The sequence below is a fragment of the Mucor velutinosus genome (assembly GCF_035048745.1).
Source record: "Mucor velutinosus strain NIH1002 chromosome Unknown tig00001561, whole genome shotgun sequence".
NCBI lineage: Eukaryota > Fungi > Mucoromycota > Mucoromycetes > Mucorales > Mucoraceae > Mucor > Mucor velutinosus.
This window is the reverse complement of record NW_027041903.1, coordinates 269,637-296,866: the sequence shown is the minus strand read 5'-3', so window position 1 is coordinate 296,866 and position 27,230 is coordinate 269,637. Positions and strand designations below refer to the sequence as shown.

Below are 27,230 nucleotides of genomic sequence, written 5' to 3'. Positions count from 1 at the left end.
TGCCGTCGTGGCAGCCGTAACTGCTGCACTTTAATTTGCAATTGTGCAGTGGGTATTTTCGTCTTCAAACTTGACTTGATTTGACATCCTTTGAACGTTTTTGCCAAATTTAACTATAAAAATTGTCGTTGTTACATCAAGCTTCCTAATGGATTTTTGGAGATCTAAAAAAGTTGCATCGAATGGTGCTGATTTCATTCAGCTTTCTGACCGAAAATAATGAGAAATTTGCAAAAATATGAAACAGGTTTTATGTGAATAGGTCAGATTCTACCATATAAACGTTTCATATAAATAGCTTCTAATGCTGCGTTGCATTTTTGCGATCAATTTGGTTCGATATATATCATAGAAAAAGTCGTCATTTTTGGGGTGAAAAACACGATCGTTTTATTTTCAAGAATTTTCCCTTACTAGTACACCTGAAAATCATGAGGATTTTCATGGATTTGCAATGACCTAAAAAAATTTGAGATAAAGTATCAGTAAGTAAAGCGTGGTCAAGGAGGGACGTTTGACCCTATTCCAAGCGTCCACAACGCTTTGTAGCATGTGTTATTTGTGCTTCAAAATGGTCAAATTTGGACAGAATTTGACCAAAAATAAGACGAATTAGATTGTGTTGACAAAGAAGTAAATAAATCGAAACTCGTTCCGATGTCTCTGATGTTCTGCATTGTATGGAACTCAGCACCTAAGCGATCGACGCTTGTATTCTAATTCTGAGGCTCAGGTCTTTCTTTTTGAAATGTGCGAGTACAGTAATTTCGTAACTTGAGCGTCAACGATATTATGCAAATTTGAATCTAACAACTTACTCAGATTGAAAGAGATGCTTATCAGCTTAGCAGGACACTTTTAATGGTTGTCCACAGCAGAGAAGATGCCATATCTAACCGTAAAACTAGACTTAAAGTCTATCCACGATGTTAAATCCTCTTCTTTATTAAGAAATGACTGAAACCGAACAGACTGAGTCGGTGTCAGCACAATTGGGGAAGCAGAGAACGTAATTCCGTATCAAAGTCGAGCGAATAGAGATTCAGGATATCTGCAAATTTTATAATGCAAGATTTGACACCAAGAGATTGTACTGAAATCGTGTTTAAATGGCTTCACGGATCTACACTACCGAGAAGATCAGCTCCAGCCATATTGTCCAAACTCAATCGCTCAAAGCTAAGTTTTGCTACAGTGGCGCATATAAAATTCTTTTTGTATGCCAGCATGATCCATACAACTCCTTGAATTTAGTTCATAGACTTGACCATCACATGTATGTTTCTGTGCTGTTATTAAGGAATTAGGTGCTTTTGCTATTTTTGTGGATTTCATTCAGTCTAATCTGTAGTCCAATAGTTTATCCAGCTACCGGATGAAGATATAAACCGTGTATGCACTGGATTAGATGTGCAATACGGATGTTTGCCATATTTGAATGAATCCCACCAAGATCGATGCAATATGAGCTTAATGCTCTAGATGCGCACTTTATGATCCACATTATGACACATGGTTATATCGGTGATACCTGCTACAGATGCATTATGTATCACATATTGTAATATTAGATATTATATTGCTAATCAAAATGAAACAAAAAATTAAATCTGCCAAAGAATTGCAGTATTATTAAGAAACGTTAGAGTCTGCAGCATAATGATGAACTACAATACAAGTAAATTTACTACTTACCTGTCCAAAGGAGCCAAGAATAGCCGAAGACCTTTGGTACGAAACCTTGATAGGACATTTGATATATCATCATAGTTTCCTTTTTCTATAAATACAAACGATGCTTGGCCTGCACAGCAACATCATAAAAAGGTTGGACCATAAATTGAGCGCATACCTATATGCATGATTACTGCAACGCGAAGGATATATATAGTAGCCAGCAGAATAAATTCTAGTAAGGTAAAATTGAAAGCACTATTATTCACCTTTCCTTATCTAAAGAATACTAGAAATGCACAAGTATCACAAAATCACAGGAGAGATAGCTCAAAACCCTAGCCAGGCGCAGATGCTATGTGGTATGTTCTTATACTTTCTAGCAAGTGGCAATAGAACAAAATAGTTGTGAGTACTCCCCCTTTATCCTTAAGATAGGAGGGCTCCAGTGCTAAACGCAGCATTATATGGGGTAAACAGCATATTTTTATAGTTATAAATTGGGAGCCTCCATTAAAATAGCAATACATTTACATCACCTTTGCATGCATGCAGTTACATGTAGCTGTTGTTTAAGTTTGACTACCGCCATCGATACATTAGCATGGCAATGCATATTGGCGACAGCATCGTTTTTTGATGGAACCCTTGTAGTAAACATACTAGTTGCCTCTCATTTTAAATCGGTTATACTTTAGATTATATCACAATCCACATATGTAACCTTTGTACGTTATCATTTGCAGAGGACATCTCACAACATAAAGTATATATGTAAAGCTTTATTCTTTTGCTATTTTAGAATGTTCAAAGAAACAAGTCGATCTCCTTTGGGTCTGATGGCATTTATACAAATGATACGTCGCTGCTCCTTTTCTTGATGCAAAAAGTAAGGATGGGCTGCAAAGAAAAGGAGCACATCGAGAGAATGAAGGAATTCAGCCCTACTTTACTAGTGAAAACAGTGAAGCGGAGAAGTAACGAGAGCATTCTTTCATGTTCTAAAAATCTGAAAAAAGAAATCTAAGGGTCTTATAGAAGCCATTAAAAAAGGGATCCGTTTGGAGGCGGCGCACATGAACTTTGTATAAAATGGTGGATGTTTGCATGAAAGGGAAAGTTTAGGAGGAGCAAGCATAAACAAAAAAAAAACTGGTTGATGCTGACCTGATAGATATTGCATTTTGATGGATAAAGAAAAACCTATAAAATACTAAACTGAATCATCCTATTGTAAAGAGCACTCAGAGAAGTGGACCCTTTATTTGATACCCTTTAAAATGACAGACATGGCTTTTGCTTATGTCTATAGTGATATTAAAATTTGTTTATTATTTGGTAGAAAATAATAGTTAAAAATATAAAGGCTCCTTTATTTTTCTTTGGGGAGGAGGAGGAAAATCGTCCAAATCATGAGTAGTTACTATAGAAGACTTGTTGCAATGAACAGCAGCAGCAGTGTCTTCTGAAAGCTTCAGTCTACAAATTGCCTTTTTGTATTCGGGTGTGCGAACGAATTTAGGAATTGAATCAGAAGCCATCAGTCTGCAAATCTGATCATTGACTTTATCAAACCAATTTAAAATAGTAGACAGACTTTGAGTAGTGGAGTGGGTTGATATAATAACCATGGGTCGTGATTGTCCAGGAGCAAATGTGTAGACGAGGGTTGTCATATTAGAGATCTCTTCCGCCATGTCTTGTCGTAGGGCATGATCGATATTAAGTTTGCAGTATGCAGTGCCTGGCATGAGATACGTTTCCCACAAGGCGTAAGCTTCTTCAAGTAGCTGCTTCTGATTTTCTATTGACTGGCCTGGGTGTCGTCTGCATTTCCGATGTAAATTATCATGGTCAATCCAAAAGTCCAAATTCTCTGTGCAATAGTTTAATTCAAGGAAGTTGTGGAACAATGAACAGAAACGAGCATCCTTCAGAACCATCTTGAGTTTGATGTGATTGCTTTCGTTTGGATTGATAGTGTCAGTGGGTGTCGTAGGAGTGGGCGGTGGTGCGTTATAGTATATGTGATGCGTGTTGCTATTTAGATGCTTGATATCGAAATATGATATTGTGTTGTTATTACAGAGAGGGGTTGATATGGTGCTACTATAACTGCTGCTACTATTAGACGTTGTCTGCAGTAACGGTAAAAGCAGCGCTTTAGATTTTTGATGTTGAAAATGGTGCCTCTATTTTTCCTCGATTAGAGATTGGTGCTGAACAGCAGTGTGATATGAATCTGTGTTGCTATTCGATGATGATGATATAGTAGAGCCTCTCCTATTAATGGATAGATGATCGTCCACAGTCTGCTGTAGCACGTCATTGCATTGCTTCAATGAAACGTCCATGACTACTTTAATGCCTTCCCTAGTCATGTTGAGAGTGATTGATTTAGATGATTCGATATATTCAGAATGTCTGTATTTTTCATCATAAAATGTTATCCAACCCATGTTTAAGAATTCCGTCATAATACTTTCAGCCTCATCATTTGATGCTACAGTACAAAATTCAATCAACCAGTTGCAGCATAAGAGAGATGTGAATATAGCCCGCATTTTGAATTTTCTTGATGATGGACTCAAATTTTGTAGTAATGCCTTTTGTTGCTGAAACGATGATTTCTGATTTGACCACTGCGGATACTTGTAACTGACACCGACCAACAGATCATTAGGCAGTATCTTGATATAAGGGAAGTAGTCTGAAAATATCATGTTTCGAGATGCCGAGTTGGTAGAGCCAAAGTCAGACGAGTGGATGGAATGTGCATCTTCAGATGTAGTTTTGCCTACATTAAAGTAATTGTGGCGTAGAGGCAAACTAGCAATCATGATGGTAAACAGGCACGAAATATACTTTCGTTTGTTATTGATTCTATCATTGTCTCGTAATCGCTCGATCTGGATCAAGAATATAAGTCTGGCTGAGGGGTCAACATAAGCAGCAAATTTGCCAATATCCATTTTAGTCTTGACACAGAATTCTTGAAACACACAGAGGCCCTTTGAACTAAGACGCCAGAGGCCCTTATCTCGGTAAGTTCTATTTGAGGGCTCCACCGCATTGATGATGAGACGGGTCCACAGAAACTGCTGGATCAAGGCCTTTGCCATGTCTCGACACATTTGAAAAGTTGTGGTCGAAATGACTTCATTTGTGTACTCTGTTGATTCGAATGATTTGGTGAATTTGAATGTGCCCAGTTCCTGAATAGCGTCTTCAGATGTGAATGTGTTACTGTAATTTCTAAACATGTATCGATGAGTCGAAAAAGAGATATGGGATATCAATGCAGAGAACAAATCATGGGTGTCCTAATGCGAAAGAATCAATAAAAATAATTTCTGTAGCAAATCGAGATATTTTACTTCAATACTTGGACGCCCATCAATGGTGAACTTCAAAATGGAGGTGTAGGGTAAAGGTGAAATGGTGGAATATCCCATGTTTTAGATGATGATAAGAAAAAGTGAGAAATAGAAAGAAAAACCAAAGGGAGATTGAGAAGAAAAGGGTACTTTATATGCCATCAGATAATAGCAATTTTAACTTTTACATGATAACTTTACCTAGAGTATACAACGATGAATCATCATTGACTCGAAAAAATGGGAAAAAAGGAGGGTGAGATTTCCGCATTATACTTTGAAAGGGGGAGCACCTCTCTCTCTGAGGGTGGTTACCAAGCTATATCATCCCAAATTGAGTTGACAAGAAATAAACTTTTTCTGTCTGTTTGTTTGTTTCTTAGTGATACGCTTGGCAGGTTCAGGGTTTATTTTCGTGATTTGGTCGATCTTACAGTACATACAAATTTGATGCGCACACACAGACAGATAAATACAAATGTATACATCCATAAATTCGAAAAATGGTGGCTCATACATGCATGCCTACATGCATTACATCTCATAGATATTTATATATAATTGTCTAATATACGGTTTTGCTTCCCACCTCCTCCTCCTGGTTTCTTCTTCTCCTGCCTCCTTATTCACCTGGACGTAATGTGTTCAACTCCCAAATGGTCACTCTCCCCCTCCCCCCCCCCAAATCGAGGCTCGCCCCTTCTCATCCTGTCTATCGTTTATAGTAGTGAGCTTGGACAGCCAAATCAAAGATATCTCTTCACTTGCAGTTCAAGGAGGTGTTTTTGTTATATGGGATAGTGTTGTTTGTGGTTGGAGTAGCCATTCATTTGGTGTGTGTTGTGCAAAACTATTCAGTTTCTGTGTATTCGCCGTTGGGGATGGGGCTGAATCAAATCACCTCCTGAGCCTGCTTTTCTCTCTCTTTACAAGAAAGTTGAAAGCTATCCAGTTCATTGCATAAACCTGTGTGTATATGAGTGTCATGTCCGTTTGTACATGGTCATACAGACAAAAATTCCAATGGCTGCATCATTCGTTTGTTTGGTCTGCCTGCGTTATGGACTGATAGCAAGCAGGCAAACAGGCAGATATAGACATCAAACTAAAGTTTACCTCGTGCGAGTACTATTCTTTAATGCACATAGGAAAATGACGTACGTAAATCATGCTAACATTTAGACGTTTGTGATTTTAAATTGATATCTTGACAAAAAGGCTAAATGCTTATATAATTCACTCTACGGAAGCGATCGCCTATGGTCGTATAGCATGTATAACTTTTTATATTAAAGCGATCGATTGTAAATAGACACGCATAAATACTCTCCTAGGTTCTGAATTAAATCGGGTAATTATTTGTATTTTATTCATATGAAATTGGGGAGATGACATATAAAGTATACCCATTTAATGTGGGGGGTTAGAAACGAAGGGAGTGGACGATGAATGCAATTAAGCCTTGTCAAAGACAGCAATGGCAGCTTCAGCTGTCGAGTGAGCAGAAGCGGGATTAGCGCCGGTAACGACCCTGCCATCTGTCTTGTTGAAATCGGCAAATGGTGTAGGTGGAGCTACATAAGTAGCACCAACAGAGGCAGCACCTTCCTCAATGGTGGGGACCTTGTCTTGCTTGATCTTGTCCAAGACACTCAATTGTACCTCACCTTCGGTAGTGAATCCAGTGACAGTCTTACCGTTGATGATAGATTTGCCGTCTTCTCCCTTGATACCAGGTAAAATAGCAGGACCATGACATACCGCAGAGACAACGCCTCCGCGTTTATAGATATCCTCGGCGATAGACTGAAGACCTCGTGCAGAGGGGTAGTCGTAAAGAGAGGCGTGACCTAAGTTCACAGAGGTTATTGATCAATTACGCGAAAATTGACCATCCAACTAACTTACCTGCACTAGCAAAGAACAAACCATATTGCTTTGCATCCAAATCAGAGGCCTTGTGAAGATGCTTGTTCAAAAGCACGTTAAAGGGATGGTTTGCATCTTTCAGGATCTTTTCATCTTCATCAGTGAGAAACTGCTTTTCAGTAGAATGTTCGTCCATGCCGTAGGTGCCAGTTTCAGTGGCAAGGTCTACTTCAAATCCTGCTTTCTTAAGGGCTTGATAAGGGTGAAGTGCTTCAGTATAGAATAAGCCTGTCTTGGTGCCATCAGCATAGAAAGGTTCATTGTAGCTTGAAATAGCGATCAAAGCTTTGCGTGGAAGAGAGGACATATTGTTAGTTTTGTTTTTAGATAGATGTGAGTGTGTGAGTAAAATGAAATGAAGGAAAAACGTGAAACGGATAGCTTCTTTTATATGTTCGATCCCAGTATTGCTAGTGCGCCAATACAAACAACATTCTGCATAAATGGCAAATGTGTACGCGCATTAGGATTGCTATTTATGGGGGGGGGGGAAAGCACTGCTTGAACGCATTAATAATCAAACATGGAAACACTTTCAAGCTGACAAATGCTATATAAACATGTATTGCTTACCAAGATATACATTGATTATGGCTGATATGTGAATTCTAGATACGTCATTATACCGTGTATTAGACCCATTCATACATTGAAACAACATCCCAAGCGAAACACTTCCCAATGAGACATTCCTGTCACTTAATCGCGAAAAGTCTGCTACATGTGTTTCAACAATTGAGACATTTGAACATATAAATCTGTAAAAATCTTTCGATTTTCTTGAAACGTCATTCCTCTTGTTGCGTCGATCTTCGAAACGTATACAGTAGTATCGTCACTGTGTTACAAGATTCAAATACAATGTTACAAGCAGCATCGATATTTGGGCTAAGCAGAATTCGGCGAGTAAACATGTCCCATATTTTGGCAAGACATGGACCACATTATGCAGCAGGATTCTTAGGTTCGCTCCGTTTCAATCATCGCAATAAATCTCCAAGCATTATAAGCATTACAAGTATATTTAACACAAAAATGAAGCATTTTTATTAAAAATCGACGAGTACACACGTAAATTATGATTTCGAAGACTGATCAAGCAAAAAGTTACTAGCTTTTTCTAAATCCTGGTCGTATCTATTTAAAGCGTCTTTGGCTTCTTGTTCATTGAATCCCATTTTGACCAATTCCTCAATCTTGTCGCCTACGATGCCAATAGAATGAATGGGCGATTTTGTCGCTGTGACGGGAGATGGAGAAGCAGAGGAGGCATTAGCAGGTTGCTTGCCCTTGGAAGAAGTTACCACAGGAGATTGCTTGCCGAAATCATCGCCAAAGCTGGAGAACGCATCATCAAAGCCGTTATTATGAGTGTTTGTAGTGGTAGTAGCAGGCGCGGATGGGGACGTTTGATCGTTTGATGTGGCAGGTGCTGTGGCAGGTGCTGTGGCAACAGATCCAAAGATGGAATCCCAATCATCGTCATTGGCCGCTGTAGTTGCGGCAGCAGAAGCAGGCTTTTGAGATACGGTCTCTTGACCAGGGAAATTGAATCCACCAAAGCTAGATGCCCAATTGTCGTTGGTGGCAGCAGAAGTAGAAGCAGGGGTGGGCGAGGCGGGCACTGCGGTGGATGCCTGTTGCTGCTGTTGTGGTTGTGTGCTGGCAGCATTTGGCTTGGTATCAAACGCGCTAAAGGCATCATCAAAATCTGCAAAATCATCCTCGTCATCATTCTCTTTGGTAACCACCTTGGCCTCAGGTAAATTGCCTAAAAATGCAGCCTCAAAATCATCTTCATCCGAATTCTCTTGAATTTGTGTAGGTGTTTGTTGAGCTGCCATGGCAGGAGGTGGTGGGGGAGGAGCACGTTGCTTTTTAGATATAGTAGAGGGAGAGGTAGCAGAATTGACAGAACTGACGCTCTCAGAGGGCTGTCTATGATGTCTGCTTTGTGGAGGTGGAGGAGGTGGACCACGTGATGATTTTGCGGTGGAAGGTGTTGTTGGTGTGCCAGCAGTAGCCGTGGTAGCCCAGGCAGTGGAATCGAATGCATTAACAGGAGCTGTGGCGATGGAGGTAGTAGGGCTGCTCATGTTACCAAAGATGGCATCAAAATCATCGCTGCTTGTAGTACCCGTGGCATGGGTGGTGGTGGCGGCAGGAGAGAATGCCTCAAATGGACTAGCTGAAGAAGCAAAAGGAGATGTAGCTGACTTGGGCGCAGGGGACTCGCTAAACAAATTGTGGAGAGCAGGAGTAGATACGACGGAGGGTGTCGGTTCGGGGCTTGTTGCCATGGCAACAGAAGGCTGATCCGTGTTGGCAGTAGCAGGATCTTGTTTGGAATCGGCGAAAATAGATTCGTCTTCATCTGTGTCGTTCTCTGTGCTAACATCATCTTCCTCAGCGTTCAGATTACCCGCAGTCTTGTAGTCTTCCAAATGGCGTTTCGCTTGAGCACGATCCTGTTCAGCAGCAGTAACTTGGCGTCTATTGATATCCAGCATCATGCTTTGTTGCTTTGTTTGAGCTCTCATTTTCTCCAGTTCAGCAGTAGCAGCATTTGTCTCTTGTTGAATCTCGTTGACTCGACGACGCAAACTCTCTGTCTCTGCACGTCCGTTCTCCAGCGTTTGTTGAGCCTGGGCAATCTCATTCTGCAGTGCAGTGAGCTGCTGCTGAGCAGTATCGTATTCAGCACGCACTTGATCCCACTCGCCCTCTTCACGGCGCACTGTTTCCTGAATTTCGTTCAAATCTTTAACGGCAGTTTCATGCGACATGCGAACGTTGGTCAATTGAGCCTCTAAATCCTTCTTTTGCTTGATCAGTTGTTCCAACACGCTCTCTGTAGACTGTTTCTTGTTGACAAGATCGTTCGTTTGTGTGGACAGGGATGAAATCTGGTTTTGCATCAAATTGACTTGATTTGTTTCGTTGGATACTTGATCGTTACCGAAATCGCCCAGCAAATCGTTGGTGTTGCTGTCGTCTATCAGGGAGCGAGAATGTTGAGGTGTTTGCTTTTGCGGTGCAGGCGAAGCAGCAAATACAGCAGGACTAGCAGATGCAAAAGCGGGTGAGTTGCCGAAAGGGGATTGCAATGGAGGTTGCTGTGTGTTGGAGGGAGGAATCAGTGTCTTTGGTAATGACGCAGGTAATTGTTCGCCTGCCAATCTCTTGTGAATCAAATGCATTGCTACAGCGAATTCGTCTCTGGACAAGGCACCTCGTTGCTGAATATCTGCCAGATCCCAAATATGGGCTAAATCCGTCTCTGGCAGTCTAGAGTTCTTGAAAAACTCGACAGCCTCTTTGCCCTGAATAGCACCGGCCCCGTTAGAATCGATTTTGTCGAAATAAGCATCAAACTGCTGCTTTTCCTGGGCCGACACATCCCACTGTTGCACAGGGTCGTGAATAGCAGACGAAGGACCAAAGGCCAAGTTGCCAAGAGAATCAATGGTTCTTGCACGCTGTGGTGGTGTCATGATACTCTGCTGACGAGCGTTGTGGAAGGAAGGCGAACTGATAGACATGTTGCGCATCATGGGTGATTGTGTCGTGGCTGTTGTCAGTAAGTCTGATTGAGCAGACTGATATACAGCAGGAGGAAGTTTATCGGGTAAACTAGAGAGTGTCCCATCCATTAACTTGGCAATGTAGTGCATGGCAATAATAAATTCAGTTTGATTCAATGAGCCTGATTGGCGCACATCGGCCAAGTACCTAATATCATGGCGGGGTCAGTGTGTGTGCGTGTATATAACCACAGTATCCACCTTGCTTTAATTTACCATATTTGACTTAGGGTCTCCATGGACAACTTGGACTTTATAAATACATTGCGTGCTGTGTTGGCATCCAGTACACCATTGACAGGCTGATGGACTTTGAAGATGTTGGCATACTTTTCGCGTTCTGCGCTAGTGATGGGTGTAGATGCTGCTGCTGCTGCTCCTGCTGTCGATGGAGTTGCCAAAGGTGTGGAGGTGTGGGATACAAGAGGACTGGGTGCTACAGCGCCATCAAACTGAGGCAAAGGAACGACTGATAGGACCATTAGTTTCAAGCCTATAATTCTTGCGCCTGCCACTCACCTGTAGATAATACGTTGGCATTGGCTTCTTTTCCATGTTGAGCACATGCAATCAACTTGAGGGCAATTGAAAAAGCCTCTGGTGTCAAGTAGCCTACCTTGTCACGATCAGCAGCCTCCCAGATCTAGTAGTAGCCCGAGTGAGCTCGTTGTATCCAACTCAATGCACAACCGTGCTTACCTCTGACAGTATTTGGTTGGGGACACCCGAAGTAGCAAAGAAACGAACGGCTTCAGCGCCTGTAACGATGCCTTCCTGCTGCTTACTTACAAACTGAAATAATTGAGTAAAGTATTTGTATTCTTGAGATGAAAGTTGCGATTCCCAAGCAGACATCTTGTAGTAGTCGTTTTATAGGAGAAGAAAGAAAGAAAGAGGGAAAAAAAAAGGGAGTAGCACAGAGCCCTTCGGTTAAATTACACACACAATGAGAGAAACAAAACTGTTGTTTTTATTGGTTTAATTTAAGCACCAACATGGAGCTGACGAGTAAAATCATCTGATAGTTGATCAGCATTGGAAGCAACATTAGCATTGTTCATGCGAGAGGCAAAGTTCTTGCCAGGTTCAGGACCTCGTGGTTGACGAATGGGATGGATAATGTTGCTGTTGGAAGAAAGGTCTGGAGCTGTTGTGCTAGTGCTCCTAGAGATAGTGTCAGCAAAAGAGCGTTCTCAAACAAGCTATTCACTTACATCATGGACTTTCTGTAATTATCTCTCTTATTGGGGTCATTATTGCCAGCCATGTTCAATCGCTCACGACTGGGGCTTGATTTCAAGGTGCCTCTGGAGTTCTTGTGCTGAAGTCTGACAATGGGAGCAGGAACGGATCCTCTCTTTTCGATCAAAACTTGTCGATCAGCACCAAATCCTTCAGAATAGTGAGCAAGGCCCAATCTATCAGCAATCAAATGAGCATCTCTGCGCTCTTTGGCAGAGAGTGTCTTTGGCAGAGCAATTTCAGTGCTGTTGGGATCTCCACGGAACAGTAACAGAAAGCTATATAACTCCAATACATTGGGATCGTTCAAATCCAGGGTATCTGGTGGGCTGTGTTAGCTCTTATAATGTTAGGCGTCATGCGCACTCACCATCATCTGGATTGTTGTTGTTTGGTAATCTGCGTTCAGTCTGTAAAGGTGATCCAGGTTGAGATACAGAGGCATCTCTCTCCTTCTTTCGAATGTCATTAGTGTTTGTGTCCATCATGTTGGGTAGCATTTTTTTGTATTCTACACGCAATTTGCGACCCCCTATTTCCAGTCCATTAATTGTATTGACTACAATTTCTGTCTCTTCAGGAGTCTTGTAATTAGCAAAAGCAAGGCCACGGAACACACCATTATCAAAGTGGTAGTTGAAGGCATAAGCAGCTGGCACATCCATAGAAGCCTGCAGCGCAATTGTATCAGTCGTTCATCCTCTCACAGAGTAATGTGATATGTGCTTACCAATTTGCTCAAGAGAGCATCCTTCTTTACAGAAAATGGGATGTTTTTAATGACAATGGCTGTAGGAATAATCTGGTCATCGTCGTCGTTGCGGTTGTAGCCCGTGGGAGATACAGGGCGAGACGATGGGCGGGATGAGGGACGAGAGGAAGGACGAGAATTAGGCAAGCTAATCGTGGCATCCTATGTGGAGACATGAGTATCTCTGTCTGTTGTAACGCCACTGTCATGCCATTGTTTACCTTGCTATTGCTCTTGCGGACCCTTCTCAAGGAAGAAGGTCGAGACAGAGGAGAGTTGCTATTTGTATCAGCCATATGAAGAAAGTGTTGTTGGTCGTTATGTAAATGTGTGTGTGGTATGTTGATAAGAAGGAGAGAGGGCGAAGATGGTGATGATGGAGGTGGGGAGAGGAGGAGGGAGGAGGAAGGTGAAGAGAACAGAGAGATTGGACAAGGGAAAAAGAAGCTTTTTTTTTTTAGTCAACAGCAAAAAAGAGGCTTTTAAACATTGCCCCACTTTTTCACGGAGATTGGTGTATCTAATTAAACAATCAAATTTTAACCTTGTTGCCTTTGGTCCACACACAGGGCGCTTTCTGAAACAAAATGGCATGATGATTTGCTGCTATTTCACTCAGAACTAGACATGACATCTCGATACAGGTATCTATCAACGAAGATGAAACGCTGATGCTGTTGAGATCAAGGGATCAGGCTGCTGAGAGAGTTTGAAACCAGCCTATCATCATAGTGAATAGCAAGAGCAACCAAATGCATGGTTACACACTTTATGGCAGGGCACAGCGTTTGTATACGCCATCAAAGGCTGTCTGCTTGTATGAACTGGGACAATATGACTGGAGCAGCATATAGCATGCTACCCTCTATACCATAATGGCCTGCTGCCATCATACATCTCATCGGTTAATTTCTCGTTCTGCCAAGGGTGAATGTGATTGGACTGCCGAAATGCCTCGAGATGTTCGTCTTGCGGTTTGCATATTCTAAACATTTTTCCTCTTTTTCCCTTTCTTCCTCTCAACAACGCAATGACAGAATTCCATGCTGTTACCGCTGGTGTCCCACAGAATGTAAGCTGAATCTCGCTGAAAAAGAGCAGCGTGTCCAACACACGATATAGGTATTTACACTGCCAACGCCAACGGACATCACCTTGACACCGTTCTGGACTACCATACTGCAAAAAGACAACTTTCTACTGCAACGATCCTCTTCACCAGGAAACCATCTATTTCGAAACCTAGTGAGCACCATTGCCAACGTGTAACGTACTGGTCTATGTGCTCGTCACCTAGTTTACTGACTACATCCTACAGCTTTGACACGAAACTACCGCCATTTCGCATCTTGTTTCAAAGAGAGGTGAACACCATGTGCCTTCAAATAGCAGTAGGCGAAACAGAAAAGGCAATTGATGCGGCGTGGTTTTGGATAGAGAAAAACATGATGCCCGAATTGGAGACCATTGGTCATCCATTGGACAAAGAGAGATGGGTGTCTGAAAAGATCAACATGATTGTCACTGAAATAGGTAAAAGATGAAAGCAATTACTGCCCACAAAAACTCACTTTTACGGTAAAAAGAATCTGGCACAGACGAGTTGTCATCTGACGAGAATGTACGAAATGCCTCCAGGACATTTAGACAAATATTCGACATTCCGCATTCTGAACGGTTTGTGAGCTGTAAGTGGCCAAGTTGGAAGAATGGCATATGTATCCATTGACAACGAGGCTTTAGATTATTCATGCGCTTACAAATCGAGACAAGGTTGGCTGTACATTAGCGAAAACTACATTGGATTTCATTCGTATATCCTGGGAGTAGAGACAAAGGAATTGATCGAGTTAAAGGAGATCCAGGAGATTAAAAAGGAAAAATCAAAGGGCATTTTCGATGATAGCTTACGACTGATCACCAAAGACAAGCAAGAGTACTATTTATCCAACATGTTTAAGAGAGACGAAGTGTATGATTTGTTGGTGCAACTGACGGGACAAGCAATGCAGCGATGGCTCAAGAATGCTGGCGGTGATGCACCAGGCCAGTCGACCGACGCAGCATTCACAGCTGCCGAAATAAGCAAAAAACACAGCACACAGCAAACCCATCGTCTGCTGGCTGACGGCGGTAGATCGTCTCATCATCAGCTAGTGAGCCCCTTAAAACAAGACCTCGCAGCACAAAAGAGAAACAACAATTACTGCTTTCGATTCAGACTTCCAGCAGATCAATACCTCATCAGTGGATTGAATGCTACTTATTCCAAAGACGCAGCTGCGGACCGAGACCCTCACTTTCTATCGCAAGTACCCCCTGGCGTGGTGCATTTGATAGGAAGAGTATACCTATCACAGACGTTTCTTACATTCGAATCAGAGGAGAGATTGCCAGCACCACAACACAGCTTGCCAATCTGCAAGGCAGTATTTCCGTTATATACTATCAAGCGTGTGGAGAGATTGAACAAAGGGGCCTATACATCAGGTGTAGCTATTACGACTTGTCACAAAATGGTGCACGATTTCTTTCTGCATGTAAGCTGGATGTGATTACTCTCAATGCACACTGCTAATGTATCCACATCACGTAGGCAGAGAAAAACGCATGCGAGCAGTTTTGTGAGACACTCAAAGACCTGCTTTTAAAGCAAATTCCCTTGTTCAAAAAGGTCAAGCCTTTCATGGCTTCATGCGAGTCTGAGCAGATATTCCAAACTGACAATTTGATTGACACACGAGTGCATATTGGGGGTCTTGGCTTGGAATTTGGCTATCCTGAAAACTCGAAAAAGTCCAAAGACAAGAGCAAAACCAAATTATGGAAGCTGTATTTTCAAGAGAACGGTCGAAACTTGGCCATGACCAAATTGCCCACATTTGGCAAGCTAGTGCGCGTAGGTTTGCCCAATTCTCTTAGAGGCGAGATCTGGGAAGCGTCGTCGGGTGCCATGTACTTGCGATTTGCTAACCAAGGGCTCTATCAAGAGATACTGGAGAAATACAAGGATCAAAGATCTACGTCCACAGAAGAAATTGAAAAGGACTTGAACAGATCGCTTCCCGAGTATCCAGGCTACCAGTCTCCTGAGGGTATCAATCGTCTGCGTAGAGTGCTGACAGCCTATGCTTGGAACAATCCCGAGTTGGGGTATTGTCAAGCCATGAACATTGTGGTGTCTGCATTGCTGATCTATACTACCGAAGAACAGGCATTCTGGATACTGCATATTTTGGTGGATCGATTCTTCCCAGGCTACTACAGCACCAATATGTACGGTGCCCTGCTTGATCAGATCACATTTGAGCAGCTGGTAGAGAAGACCATGCCCATATTGTGGAACCATTTCAAGCGCACCAATGTAGAATTGTCGGTTGCCTGCTTGCCTTGGTTTTTGAGTTTGTACATCAATTCAATGCCTCTGGAATTCGCAGTGAGAGTCTTGGATATCTTGTTCATGGAGGGCCCTCGTATTTTGTTTCAGATCGGGTAAGTGGAATCAGTATCGACGCATGGAAGTGTACAAAAGAAACTAATACCACGATAGGCTAGGTAAAGGATGCAAATGGTACCAATAGAATATACATGCCTAATCATTTATATGTACAGCCATTCTAAAGGTCAACGGTGAAGAGCTTTTAGAGACAAGAGACGATGGTGGATTTTTAGATATCTTTAAAGCGTTTTTTCAATCAATTGGCCACAAGGAGCAAGTTGACAATGGAGATCAACACATCAAGATAACTGTAAGTTACCTATAATTGTCATCAAAGACATATTGCTTACATGTTTTACGACAGAAATTTAACGAAGTGATGATCACTGCTGTAAGTGCCACTATCCAAGCAGCTTTGGGGACAGTCCATGTCTTAACCTGTTGTCTTTAGTATCGTGAATTTTCATTAGTGACCAACGAAATGATCATTGAACTTCGTAACCAGAACCAACTCAAGGTCGGCGCAGGCATCGAGTCATTCACCAAACGAACTGTGATCCGTAATCTAAAAGACACTGCCATGTTTAGTAAGGAAGACGTGGCTATTCTCTATGACAAGTATTTCGGTGCACTGTATTATGCAAGCCATGAAGCCAATAGCAACACCAAAACAGACTCAAAAATGAACAGAGAGGTGTTCCAAGGCATGCTCGCTTCCATGACCGTATGGGCAAAAGTCAAACAAAATACAGACAATGCAGATGTCAATGCCGCAAACAATGTCTGCAATAGCTTCATTGACCGCATGTATCGCTTATTTGCAGAGAATGCGCCGGATAACTTGCTAGATTTCCAAATGGTGATTTTGGGTATGAATGAGATTCTGCACGGGGTAAGTGGTTGCTATGCATTGGAGGATGGGCTTGGGCGATATTTAAACATTGGTGCACTATAGGATCTTATGTCGCATATGGATTGGTTCTTTCAACTCTACGATCAAGATAAAGACAACGTCCTCACGAGCCAGGACATTATCAACATGAGTAAAGAGCTGTACTGGTTGCTCAGTATACTGAAAGACACAGATATCGCTTGGGACGCTGTCACCAGTCTCGTCGTTCATAGCTGTGAACAGTCTGATCTTGCCAAGGGAGGACAGCCGGATGAAGCCACGCTGACGCATCGACTCGCAGATCTCACCATGACTGCAGATGGCGTCTCGTTTCATGGGCGCATCAGGCAATTGGAGAACTCTATCTTGGCCGACCTCATTGATATTACTATACCCTCCTTTCGCATGGTTGTCTTGACAAATGAGTCTCTAGAGATGCTGTTTGATCATGGATTTGCAGACAGTTTCAAGGTGGTGAAATCAGCCATGGATCGTCAAAAGAGCTTGGGCCGTGAAGTGTTTGAAAACTTGTTTGCGGATGGTCAAAAGCTTGCAAAGGGAGTGTCTCATGGTCCATCGCCTACGCTATCAAGCCCCACATCAGCTACAACAACAACGACATCGAGAAATAGATCGCCTTCGTCTGCGTCTACCATGTCCATGGATAAGAAGGCCAAGGAAGATGCTGAAGTGGATACGCTTATGGATGAGTGGGATCATTTTGATATTTAAAGCTTTGGTAATAAACTGCTACAAGCAAGGTGCCTTATACCGTCAATATACTACATCAAATAATATCGAAAAGATTCTCATCGTTTGGATTAATTGGGATACTACCACCACGACACTTCCCTCTACTTGATATCAATCAGATATAAGAAAGATTCAAAAAAAAAATAGAAAAGAAAAGTACTATGCTATAGTGCCTTTTGCATTCGTATTTCCCTTCCTATTAATAGCGATGAAAACATCGACTATCATCATGGGAAAAACATTTGGGCAGCCAAAATTATTTCAGACTCAGAAAATACTTTGTGCTCCAGATTGGCCAGATTTTGATTAGAATCGACCTAATTTATCTATCTTGAACAAATCGACTATGTGAATTGCCATGATCATGCCATACTCCCATATGCTTTTTAGGAGTACTTTTTAAGGCGCATCCAACGGTGCTAATTACAATAGATGTTTTGAACAAACTTATAGAGCAATTTTGCCAAATATGAAATGAGGTTTATGGTCAAAATGTCGAGAAATTACATATGAAAGCTTCTCAAAAAAAGGCTTCAGGGGCTGCTTTGGGTCGAGACAAACATTTTGATCTTATATATGCTATAGTAGAAATCTTCGTTTTTGATGTCAAAAACGTGATCGTTTGATTTTTGATGAAAACTATGAGGTATCCCTCATGGTTTAGAGTCGATTTTCGGCCATCCCAAAAAAAATTGCGCAAAGGTGCCAGAAAGTAACTACTAAACGAGAACAATTGTTTGGTGCAATTCCGGCGGTCCAAAACGGCTTCTAACGCGAGAAAACACGGTTCAAATACACCCAAGTTTTGCTGTATTTTGCATAGATTCGGGCAGTAAGAGGTAATATCACTATACTGTCTGTCCGTATGCGCATCGTTCTCATTGATACGGACTTGGAGCATTGTAAAACAGTTAGATCTACAGCAATATAGGCCCTTCAGGTGATGATGAAAGGTGAAAAAAGCCAAAACTGTAACAGGTCAGTGGCAAATGGACTCCTTTTTATTCGTCTAAGCAAAACGTCTGATCGTCTTGCTGGACATATCGTGTACGGCGTATCATATGGCATATAAATAGAGACCAAAGATGGGGAGAGTCATCCTGATTCTGGCAGAGGAGGTGTATTCAGCACGGAAGCAAAGGCCAAGGAATACAGGGAGGGCCACGTTTAAGAACTGTATTGGATACAAATGGATGTATAGTATAAATTTGAGAATAGGGACGACGGATACCCTATTCCACCGAGAAACGACGAATTCAACCGTTGCTGTGTTGAAGAAGACAAGATCATCAAATTTGGATCAGTCTTGCTCGAATTTTTACAATATGAAAAGATGCATATAGACAACGCTGTGCGTGCGCCAGAGGAGACAAGCAGCATGAAGTACAAGGCATAGGTCGATACTATACGCCTGAAATTATTATTTTTACGATCCATTTACAACGGGCAACACTATATACAGTATAGTTTTGAAATAAAATCAAGGGGTGTAGACATGTCGTTTACGAGACTGGAGCCATATGTAATGCTTTGGCCAAGAGATGAGGTATTTAATAAAGGCATCCTAGAGAGATGCTATACTTTGTTCTTTTAGTATTAAAGCAGTTTACATTCTTTTGGTGGGAAACTTTCTCTTTGCATCCAAGAAATGTAATTAGGAAAATGCTTGCCTCCTTGCTGAAAGTGCCTGAATCAATGGCAATGTCGATGAAACTGGATCCTTGGCCAAATTTAATGCGTGTAATGGCAGAGCAAAGCTGCTCTATCATCTGGTAGTGGGCAATGAACTCAGAGATGGAAAGAGACGAGTTTCGCGACAATTCACGAATTCGCGGTTTTATTTTTTTCCTCTTTTCTTTTACAAACAATTTTAATATGGCATCCTCCAAACTTGTATATAAGGACAAATTCGAAAAGAATGCTTACGCACTAGTTGAACTTGGCACGCCTGAGCTGTTGGAAGCATTTGAATCGGGTATAGAGTAAGCAATAAAAACTACAACACATCTGTTTGAATCTTGTTCTAATCCACTGGCTAGTATTGTTATTAAAGGCTTGGCAGACGATGAAGCCGTGCTATGTACAGAGTCCAAAACATACATTGTGCGACAAGTGAATACATCAAATTCGCTTCTATTGACCACCAAGGATCCCATGTCAAACCAGCATATCGTGCACGACGATATGTCGAGTACAATTGAACTGCTGCCCTGTATTGCTCGACTCAATCGTATCGACGAGCTCTTGAAGGAGTCAAGCTATTCTGGATCCGAGAACGAACGAGATGTCATTAACAATAAGGTATGTGATCTATAAGGCATGTGTATTTGCGGTTGTTCATTCTGATTCCAGACCCTGTACACATATTTCGACCTACTATCTGTTGTGCAAGCGAGTGAAAACGAATTGTTGGACGGTTTGAAAGCAAGAGCAGCATTCCAAATCGATGGATATTACAGATTATTCGACCAAAGCTACTTGTATCATTTGTTTGATCTGTTTGTCACCAATGCGAGTGTGCACAGCTACGACTTTAAGCAGATGACGCTTGCACAAGCCAAACTGTGTATCACTGAGGAGATGAACGCAGTCGATCAGGAAGACAGCATCCCAGATCAGGTTGTCATTGCCTGTATAAATGCATTTGTCACTGAGCATGTGGATATCAACGACCAAGATAAAATACTAGAGTTTGATAACGCAAAGATTTGTCGATTTTTGGGCCAGTGGCTGTTGAGTAATCCTCGAGTAAGTGGGTTTAGCACAGGATGGCAACTGCTGGATGAGCACAGACTGACAGCATTCTACAGAACAAGCGTTGGGAACTAAATGACTTTCTCGACATGTGGAACAAGCTTGGCTACGACATCTTTATACCCAAATTAGAACACATTGACGGATTGTACATCATGCACGAGACCAAAAAGTTCCAACACACAGAAAGATACATTCAGTACTTTCCCGTGGCCGAATTATCAACAGATCCACCACAACGATTTGCCTCGCTCTTTGCAGAAAAGCCATTGTGGACGTCGGAGGAGATTACACCGTTCTTGATGGATCTAGCACCCATAAAGAAGGACAGAGAACACTTGCTGCTCAAATTTGCTCGCACACACAAACAACAGAACAGCATTCTTTATGGAAGTAGAATAAAATAAATGGGGATTTATTTAATGAGGAGGATGATAGTAGCGTTCTGCCATGGTGGCGACTTCGCTATACTCTTTTCTGTATTCCCAAGTGATATCATATCTGGATAATCTGGAGCATATTTCTTGCAAATCGGCCAACCAGGAGGTCTTCATCAGCAAGCTCCAGTTTTGGTCGCTACCGCTATGCGTGTAGTTGAAATTCTTGAGGACGCTTGAAATTTCAAGAATGAGCGTTCTCCCGAATTTTGCGTGGTAGAATATATGTTGACGCACTTCAGAAGGAGCTGATAAACTCTCCTGAGCAATGATGATTAGGCCAAACAGCGTCAGAAACGACTGATCAGAATGGAGGTGCAATGACCTGACCATTTGCTGTAAAGCATTTGCAGTTTCATCTGCTCGACCAAACTGCTCGCTTGGTCTCTGGTTGTCTAATTCGTGAGCAATGGATCTTGCTTGTGCTTGGATCGATTTCAGCTTGTCAATTTCGATGTTTGGAGTGATCCGCTTCTTCTTTCTGTAGTTTTTTTCATAGTGTCGAGTGTAGATGTTATCGGCAACTTGAGGATAATCGGCTATTGTAGTAGATATGATTTGGCACAGAGCCATCTTGGATAGTCTGCTCAACCAATCTTGGATATCCAGCTGTTCATCTTGATCTTCTTGCACCACGAATGCAGAGGACGCTAGCAGTTGGCATTTCTCTTCCTTGTCGGATGGTGGTTGCTGTTGATTTGCTTGTTGTAGTTGGAGCTGTTGCTGTTGTTTGAGTTGTAATTGCAGTTGATGTTGGTTTATTGGGATGATGCCAATAAGTGATAATAGATAAGTGAGGACGCTATTGCTTGACATGTATATTTTTTTTTTTTTTGGCTTTTTAGTTAATTTATTCGTTTTTTTTTAACAGTTGGATATAATGATGTGGATGGTCGAAAAAAATTAGAATAAGAAATTGACATAATTGGGATTCTTGTAATTCAAATTTCTCTGTTGCTTTGCTAATTTCCTTTCTTTTTGTTTCAATGTACAAAAAGAAGAGAAAGGCCAAAATATATCAAGTGGTGGTTGTGAGTATGTGTTTATTGCTATGGTCTCTCTTTGTATGATATATATATATATATATGTGTGTGTGTGTGTGTGTGTGTGTGGGAGTGTGAGAAAAGAAAGAGAAAAAGGGGTTTTGTCTTTTGCTTACGAGTGGCGTGTATTTAAATGGGTCACTGGTTACAAAGTAGGAGGTCATGTGTAGCATACACTCTTGTTGATGATGGATACCCGATTTCATCCGCTCCAAAAGACCCCCTTGAATTACCAAAGGGATCAACTGACACATTTATGGATACAGCACCTGACTCGCGCGCACACACACTGATGATGATGACAACAATGCTGGCCTAGTTGTGTCGATCATCTCATTAGCAGCTGTCCTTGTAAATCGACCAAGATGTCCATGTCGCATTACAAATTTACCCGTTCAGTATAGACGCGTTGCTAGGCAAATTCCGAAAATGGTGCTCGAAGCGCGCCGCGTGGTTGTTGCTAATTGTAAAGGGCATCCCATTCCTGGATTTCCTCTCTCTTTCTTTCTTTCTTTTTCTCAACATATCTCTTGATCAAGCCCTAGACAATGAAAAAGGTTGATTTATTGCTGGATGAGCCATGTCCTGAACTACTGTGTGGTATATGTTCAGGTACATTTACAGATGAGTGCATGTAAATTATGCATTAAACACTGTTTTTTCGTAGATATACTAGAGGATCCTATGCAAGTTCACTGTCCAGAAGGTAACTACGCTACCAAACAAGCCAGCAGCCAAGCTGAATTATGATTAGATCACATGTTTTGTAGCAAATGTATAACATGCCATGTTGAACAGCAATCCAATTGTCCAATCTGCACAACTTCTCTAGACAAAAACACATTTCAAGTATCAAAATTCGTTACAAGGCAAGTCGGACGATTACGTATCAAGTGCGCCTATGCAGACACTGGTTGTTCATGGCAGGGCTTACTATCAGATCAGCACATATCTGAGGTAATCAATCAATCACAATGCATGTCATGATGCTGCCAAGGTTACTCATCCATTTGCTCAACAGTGCGAATACCAGCCCTGCACATGTCCAAACGCTGACAAGGGATGCAATGCCACCGATTTAAACAGATCAAACATGGAGCATCACTTGAAATCGTGTCTCTATCAAACCATGACTTGTCCTAACAACATGCCATTATGCCAGCCGTTTCTTCTCTTGGATTTATCAAAGCACGAGAATCAATGTCAATCGTATACGTGTCCTTATGCCAACGAAGGCTGCCCATTCATTGGCACGCTGACTCAGGTGAACATTCATTGTGAGGGCTACTGCGGACGATTGCACCAAAAAGTGAGTCAATTGGAGGAGGAAGTCAAGCGATTGAACAAGCTGATACAAGATGTCACCATGGGTCTCAATATCAAACTACCGTCTACGCCAGAAACAGCATTACAAGAAGACGAAAGCAAGAAACAACAACAACAGCAGCAACACCATGCAGACACATCCATGGACGAAATGGCACTGTTTCATCAAATGTTCAACAGTGATCCATTTGGAGCACTGGACCTGTCAGCCACCACACCAACTGCGATGGATCAACATACACCGAATCGTCATGAGGATGATAACACATCCATGATGGATCTGGGCTCAGTGTTGCCTGACATCAACTTTCTAGACCTCAATCCATCCGGCGCCCATGACACTTCTCCACCCTCTCATTCCTCATCATCTGCATCTAATTTTCATAACAGCAACAACATTACTCTTAATAATAATAACAACAATCAACAGGTTGACTTCAACTCGATATTTGAAACAGCCACATCGCCGCAACCGCTTCAATTTGTTCCACCTGTCAATGTGCCTAAAAGAACATCCAATGGCAAAAAGATTCGCTACAGTAAAAATGTCAGATTAGCACACAATGCACTGCGAATCGCCCGTCAACGCACGGCAAGCAACAACAATCCATCAAATGATGCCATTTTGAATAACTTGGACATTGCCAAACAACAAATGAACAATGGCAGCCAAATCACATTCAAGAACTTTCAAGATGTTGCGCATTTCCTCAACACGGATGCCATGCCATCTTCCTCAAACACTAGCACCACTACATCAACTAAGAAACCAACCAAGGCAGCAGTAGCAGCACCATTAACCACGTCCTCTTCTTCTACCACTACCACTACCACTACCAACACTACCGCTAATACAACAAACACAGCAGCAGCGAAACCGACTCTCAAGAAGGAAAAGAAAAAGAACACCATCGTCTCTTCGCCGCAATACACAGATCCCACAGCCTCCTCACCGCCGCCTTCCACAAACGCACCCAAACGAAGACCAATGTTCATCTTGGCATCATCCTATTTATCGAATTACAATAGCAATAATGAAAAAGTGTAGTTGCAGTAATATAATTTATCGTTGTCCCTCCAAGAGTTGTTGATTCTTTTCTACTTCCTGCTTGTATTTCGCCTCTAATTCTGCATAACTAGCTCTTAAAGCCTCCAATTCCTCTTGATGCGCAAAGCTGACGCTCAGGATAGCTGCTTCAATGATCTTGACTACTCTCCATAAACGAAGGATAATCAAAAGACTATATTATAGATAGTGGATGATGAGATAAGGTCTTTTTTTTTTTTTTTTTTTTTTTTGGCCAGTGTGCCATACATACCCTGCTATCTCTCTCTCTTTTCCTTTCAATCCCACTTCCAACACCAATGTCGTCGCAACAACTAATACATGTTATTCAGTTTACTGCTAGCATCATACTTGGATCCAACAAACCAGCAGCATCAAAAACATGTAGCTTCCAGTGTGGCCAACCAGGCAAGTAGTATTTAGGTCCAAAGGCAATCAGGGACAGCAAACATTCCACCAGAAATAGGAAACAAATTGTGATACTAATCACTTCAGCCATTTCAAAAGCAATAAGCAGGTAACTGGCTTTGTGTGATCCAGCATACAGCACCACAGGTACTTGACACTCATGGAAGAATGTATATATGATTTGAATGATAACACAAGTTGCGTCAATCAAAACGAGACCCAACACTGTGAGATGAAACTTTTCATTCTCCAATTTTTCACCCAAGCTTTCTCTCCACCCCCTTTCATTTTCAGAGTTTTCAGCTTCTATGCCTTGTCTTGTGTCTAAACTACCATAGGAAGCCATAATATAAGTACTATAGAGAGGTTAAAACGAAAAAGAAAGGGGAAAATCTTTTTCTGTATTACATTTGCATCACTCAATGAATTGCTTGTTACACACCGTATCCCAATGAAGAAGGATCTGTTTGTTTGCTGTCAGGACGATTGACTACAGTGCTTTCAGAGGCCTACTGGAGCTTGCACGCGTGGTTAAATTATATCAACGTTCAACACAAACACGCAAGGTCAAGTAGTAAAATCAACCTACAAAGACTGTATTTGTAACAAAGATGCAACTAGTAGAAGGCACTTTTTTGTGTTCCCAGAGCATCCTCTGGGTTTATATGAGAAGATGCTGTCTATACCACCCAAGTCTCTATTTCGTGCTTTGTGTAGAACCAAAATCGCAAAAACTTTAGCTGTCTATCGACGCGAAATGTACAGACTCCTGCAAAGCATAGATCTGGTAGAATCTCAACTCTTCTTCATGGTAATGTGCTCCCATACGTATTCCTGCTGGTCACTACGGATATGCTGGAGTGAAGGGAAACGTGTCTTGTCATAACTGATGCTAGTAACGTGTCATTCTTGCTCAATCGGCGTACTATAGCTCAAGAAATCGCTGAATTGGAGCTGTTTAAGTATGATATACCCACCTATCACTTTAGACTACCTATTGTATTATTTGTATATGAAGGCTCGTGCTGCTTCTAGCGACTCTATCTACGGTACCTTGACCAATATAGGTAACCCTGGGCCAGTTTTCGAGCGAAATGCATTAGATCAGCAGTATACAGAGATGGATCAATTCCAGCACGATATTCCTGTGTATACCTTGGCTGATCTTGCGTCTGCGGCTGCTGCCATTGGTAGTTCATGCACGTTTCTATCCATTGCTTAATTTTCTTGCTTCTGTTGGCTTGTTCAATAGTATTGATATGTGATTACATTCATAGTCTAGACGTTTCCAGCTTTATTAAAGACAAGATGAAAAATAAAGATCGATAATAATAGAACGCAACACTTCAGTGCGCCCATTGCGTGCTACTTTGATAATGAAATATAAGCCCCTTAACATACATACGGATAAGTCTAGTTTCTGGAAAAATACAAGTAAAAGAAACCCTCACAACAATACATATCAACCGCAATAATATACAACCAAATCCAACTGGCATATACAGTATGTTCAACAAGACTAAATGTGAATTTGCGTAATTGTTACATTAGCTGTTGTCCGTGTAAACAATGATCTTCAATATATTATAATAACAAATCATGCTTTTTAACATTAATCATGAACTTTTAGGAATTAAGATTCATTGTTCTTCTTTACAGCAGAATCAGTATAAAAGGCAGCTTTTCATTAGTCAGTTTAATGTATTGTATACTTACACTTTTACATCTTACATATTTCGCAAATTAGTACCTCTCTATCGCAATATGGTGCTGTTAAAATGGGGTTGGGTACAACAACGCATTACTTTCAAATTTAGACCTGCTGTCTGGAAAAGACGCTACCTTGTGCTCACAACCATGTCAATTCATGTTCATAAATCAGAGGTAAAATGCCCTGATTTTACACCGCTGGATCAAATACTCACGACAAGTACAGAAGGGCGTGATTTCTTCTCTTTTTCATGAAAATATGCCTGAAATACATGTCTGGTCAAACTTTAAATCTGTAGACTCGTACAAGAAACAAAAGAGACTTTCAAAATATGCATTCATGATCGAAACTCGGGACCATCATCTTTATGCTTCACTGCGGTTCAAATGTGCAACAGCGGAGGAGAGGGACAAATGGATCACAGCGATTGACGAACAGCTCAAGCTCACCAGTAAAATGTGGTCCTCTCGACCAGCCATCAAAGAAACAGACGACAACGGCTTTTGCAGACTAACAAAGCTAAAGCAGCAAAATCCCAAGTGCAATTTGCAAAATCCAATCGCCCCTGTATCTGTGTTGGATAAATGGCTGGAACAACTGAACTTTATGGATTCCCCTGAAAAACAATCTGCAGCAATACGGGACTACAGGCAAGGATCCAGTTGCTCAGAGACTCCACATTCGAGAAGGGGCTCTCATAAAAGAAGCTCAGTTCAAGCAGGCGCTGTTGAAAAGAACGAACAGAGGCCCAGTAGTGGCATGAACAAGAAAAGAATGCAGAAAATCATTGCAAACTATTAGAGTACATACATTTATAGACTTTATATATATATACGTTGACATG

General features: G+C 41.6%; 12 protein-coding genes across 12 annotated transcripts; 5 read left to right on the top strand and 7 right to left on the bottom strand.

Annotated features, from left to right (window-relative positions):
- Positions 1-3,026: 3,026 nt before the first annotated feature.
- ATC70_008234 (Acyl-coenzyme A oxidase) lies at positions 3,027-3,617 on the bottom strand (the record flags this gene model as incomplete). The annotated part of the gene is made up of 1 exon (XM_064827486.1): positions 3,027-3,617. One exon carries the CDS (start codon positions 3,615-3,617, stop codon positions 3,027-3,029), a length of 591 nt encoding a protein of 196 aa, XP_064686770.1.
- A 249-nt stretch (positions 3,618-3,866) lies between these two features.
- ATC70_008233 (uncharacterized protein) lies at positions 3,867-5,129 on the bottom strand (the record flags this gene model as incomplete). Its single annotated transcript, XM_064827485.1, has 2 exons — positions 3,867-4,997; positions 5,052-5,129. 2 exons carry the CDS (start codon positions 5,127-5,129, stop codon positions 3,867-3,869), a joined length of 1,209 nt encoding a protein of 402 aa, XP_064686769.1.
- A 1,377-nt stretch (positions 5,130-6,506) lies between these two features.
- ATC70_008232 (uncharacterized protein) lies at positions 6,507-7,287 on the bottom strand (the record flags this gene model as incomplete). Its single annotated transcript, XM_064827484.1, has 2 exons — positions 6,507-6,901; positions 6,960-7,287. 2 exons carry the CDS (start codon positions 7,285-7,287, stop codon positions 6,507-6,509), a joined length of 723 nt encoding a protein of 240 aa, XP_064686768.1.
- A 769-nt stretch (positions 7,288-8,056) lies between these two features.
- Positions 8,057-11,419, bottom strand: CCP2 (cytochrome c peroxidase; the record flags this gene model as incomplete). Its single annotated transcript, XM_064827483.1, has 4 exons — positions 8,057-10,712; positions 10,781-11,033; positions 11,084-11,207; positions 11,264-11,419. 4 exons carry the CDS (start codon positions 11,417-11,419, stop codon positions 8,057-8,059), a joined length of 3,189 nt encoding a protein of 1,062 aa, XP_064686767.1.
- Positions 11,420-11,547: 128 nt separating this feature from the next.
- ATC70_008230 (uncharacterized protein) lies at positions 11,548-12,853 on the bottom strand (the record flags this gene model as incomplete). Its single annotated transcript, XM_064827482.1, has 5 exons — positions 11,548-11,728; positions 11,779-12,127; positions 12,177-12,477; positions 12,537-12,719; positions 12,779-12,853. 5 exons carry the CDS (start codon positions 12,851-12,853, stop codon positions 11,548-11,550), a joined length of 1,089 nt encoding a protein of 362 aa, XP_064686766.1.
- A 734-nt stretch (positions 12,854-13,587) lies between these two features.
- Positions 13,588-17,620, top strand: ATC70_008229 (uncharacterized protein; the record flags this gene model as incomplete). Its single annotated transcript, XM_064827481.1, has 11 exons — positions 13,588-13,629; positions 13,680-13,822; positions 13,876-14,090; positions 14,144-14,245; positions 14,301-15,097; positions 15,154-16,049; positions 16,119-16,128; positions 16,181-16,306; positions 16,361-16,387; positions 16,448-16,888; positions 16,952-17,620. The coding sequence occupies 11 exons, from the start codon at positions 13,588-13,590 to the stop codon at positions 17,618-17,620; spliced, it is 3,468 nt and encodes a 1,155-aa protein (XP_064686765.1).
- A 1,896-nt stretch (positions 17,621-19,516) lies between these two features.
- Positions 19,517-20,802, top strand: ATC70_008228 (uncharacterized protein; the record flags this gene model as incomplete). The annotated part of the gene is made up of 4 exons (XM_064827480.1): positions 19,517-19,623; positions 19,681-19,942; positions 19,994-20,389; positions 20,452-20,802. The coding sequence occupies 4 exons, from the start codon at positions 19,517-19,519 to the stop codon at positions 20,800-20,802; spliced, it is 1,116 nt and encodes a 371-aa protein (XP_064686764.1).
- Positions 20,803-20,814: 12 nt separating this feature from the next.
- Positions 20,815-21,648, bottom strand: ATC70_008227 (uncharacterized protein; the record flags this gene model as incomplete). The annotated part of the gene is made up of 1 exon (XM_064827479.1): positions 20,815-21,648. The coding sequence occupies one exon, from the start codon at positions 21,646-21,648 to the stop codon at positions 20,815-20,817; it is 834 nt and encodes a 277-aa protein (XP_064686763.1).
- Positions 21,649-22,423: 775 nt separating this feature from the next.
- Positions 22,424-24,249, top strand: CKB1_2 (casein kinase 2 regulatory subunit; the record flags this gene model as incomplete). Its single annotated transcript, XM_064827478.1, has 4 exons — positions 22,424-22,487; positions 22,543-22,581; positions 22,630-22,832; positions 22,897-24,249. The coding sequence occupies 4 exons, from the start codon at positions 22,424-22,426 to the stop codon at positions 24,247-24,249; spliced, it is 1,659 nt and encodes a 552-aa protein (XP_064686762.1).
- A 15-nt stretch (positions 24,250-24,264) lies between these two features.
- On the bottom strand, positions 24,265-25,021 carry ATC70_008225 (uncharacterized protein; the record flags this gene model as incomplete). The annotated part of the gene is made up of 3 exons (XM_064827477.1): positions 24,265-24,442; positions 24,521-24,581; positions 24,634-25,021. 3 exons carry the CDS (start codon positions 25,019-25,021, stop codon positions 24,265-24,267), a joined length of 627 nt encoding a protein of 208 aa, XP_064686761.1.
- A 666-nt stretch (positions 25,022-25,687) lies between these two features.
- msp1_2 (mitochondrial dynamin GTPase Msp1) lies at positions 25,688-25,897 on the top strand (the record flags this gene model as incomplete). The annotated part of the gene is made up of 1 exon (XM_064827476.1): positions 25,688-25,897. The coding sequence occupies one exon, from the start codon at positions 25,688-25,690 to the stop codon at positions 25,895-25,897; it is 210 nt and encodes a 69-aa protein (XP_064686760.1).
- Positions 25,898-26,439: 542 nt separating this feature from the next.
- Positions 26,440-27,187, top strand: RPL10A_2 (60S ribosomal protein L10A; the record flags this gene model as incomplete). Its single annotated transcript, XM_064827475.1, has 2 exons — positions 26,440-26,559; positions 26,612-27,187. 2 exons carry the CDS (start codon positions 26,440-26,442, stop codon positions 27,185-27,187), a joined length of 696 nt encoding a protein of 231 aa, XP_064686759.1.
- Positions 27,188-27,230: the final 43 nt, after the last annotated feature.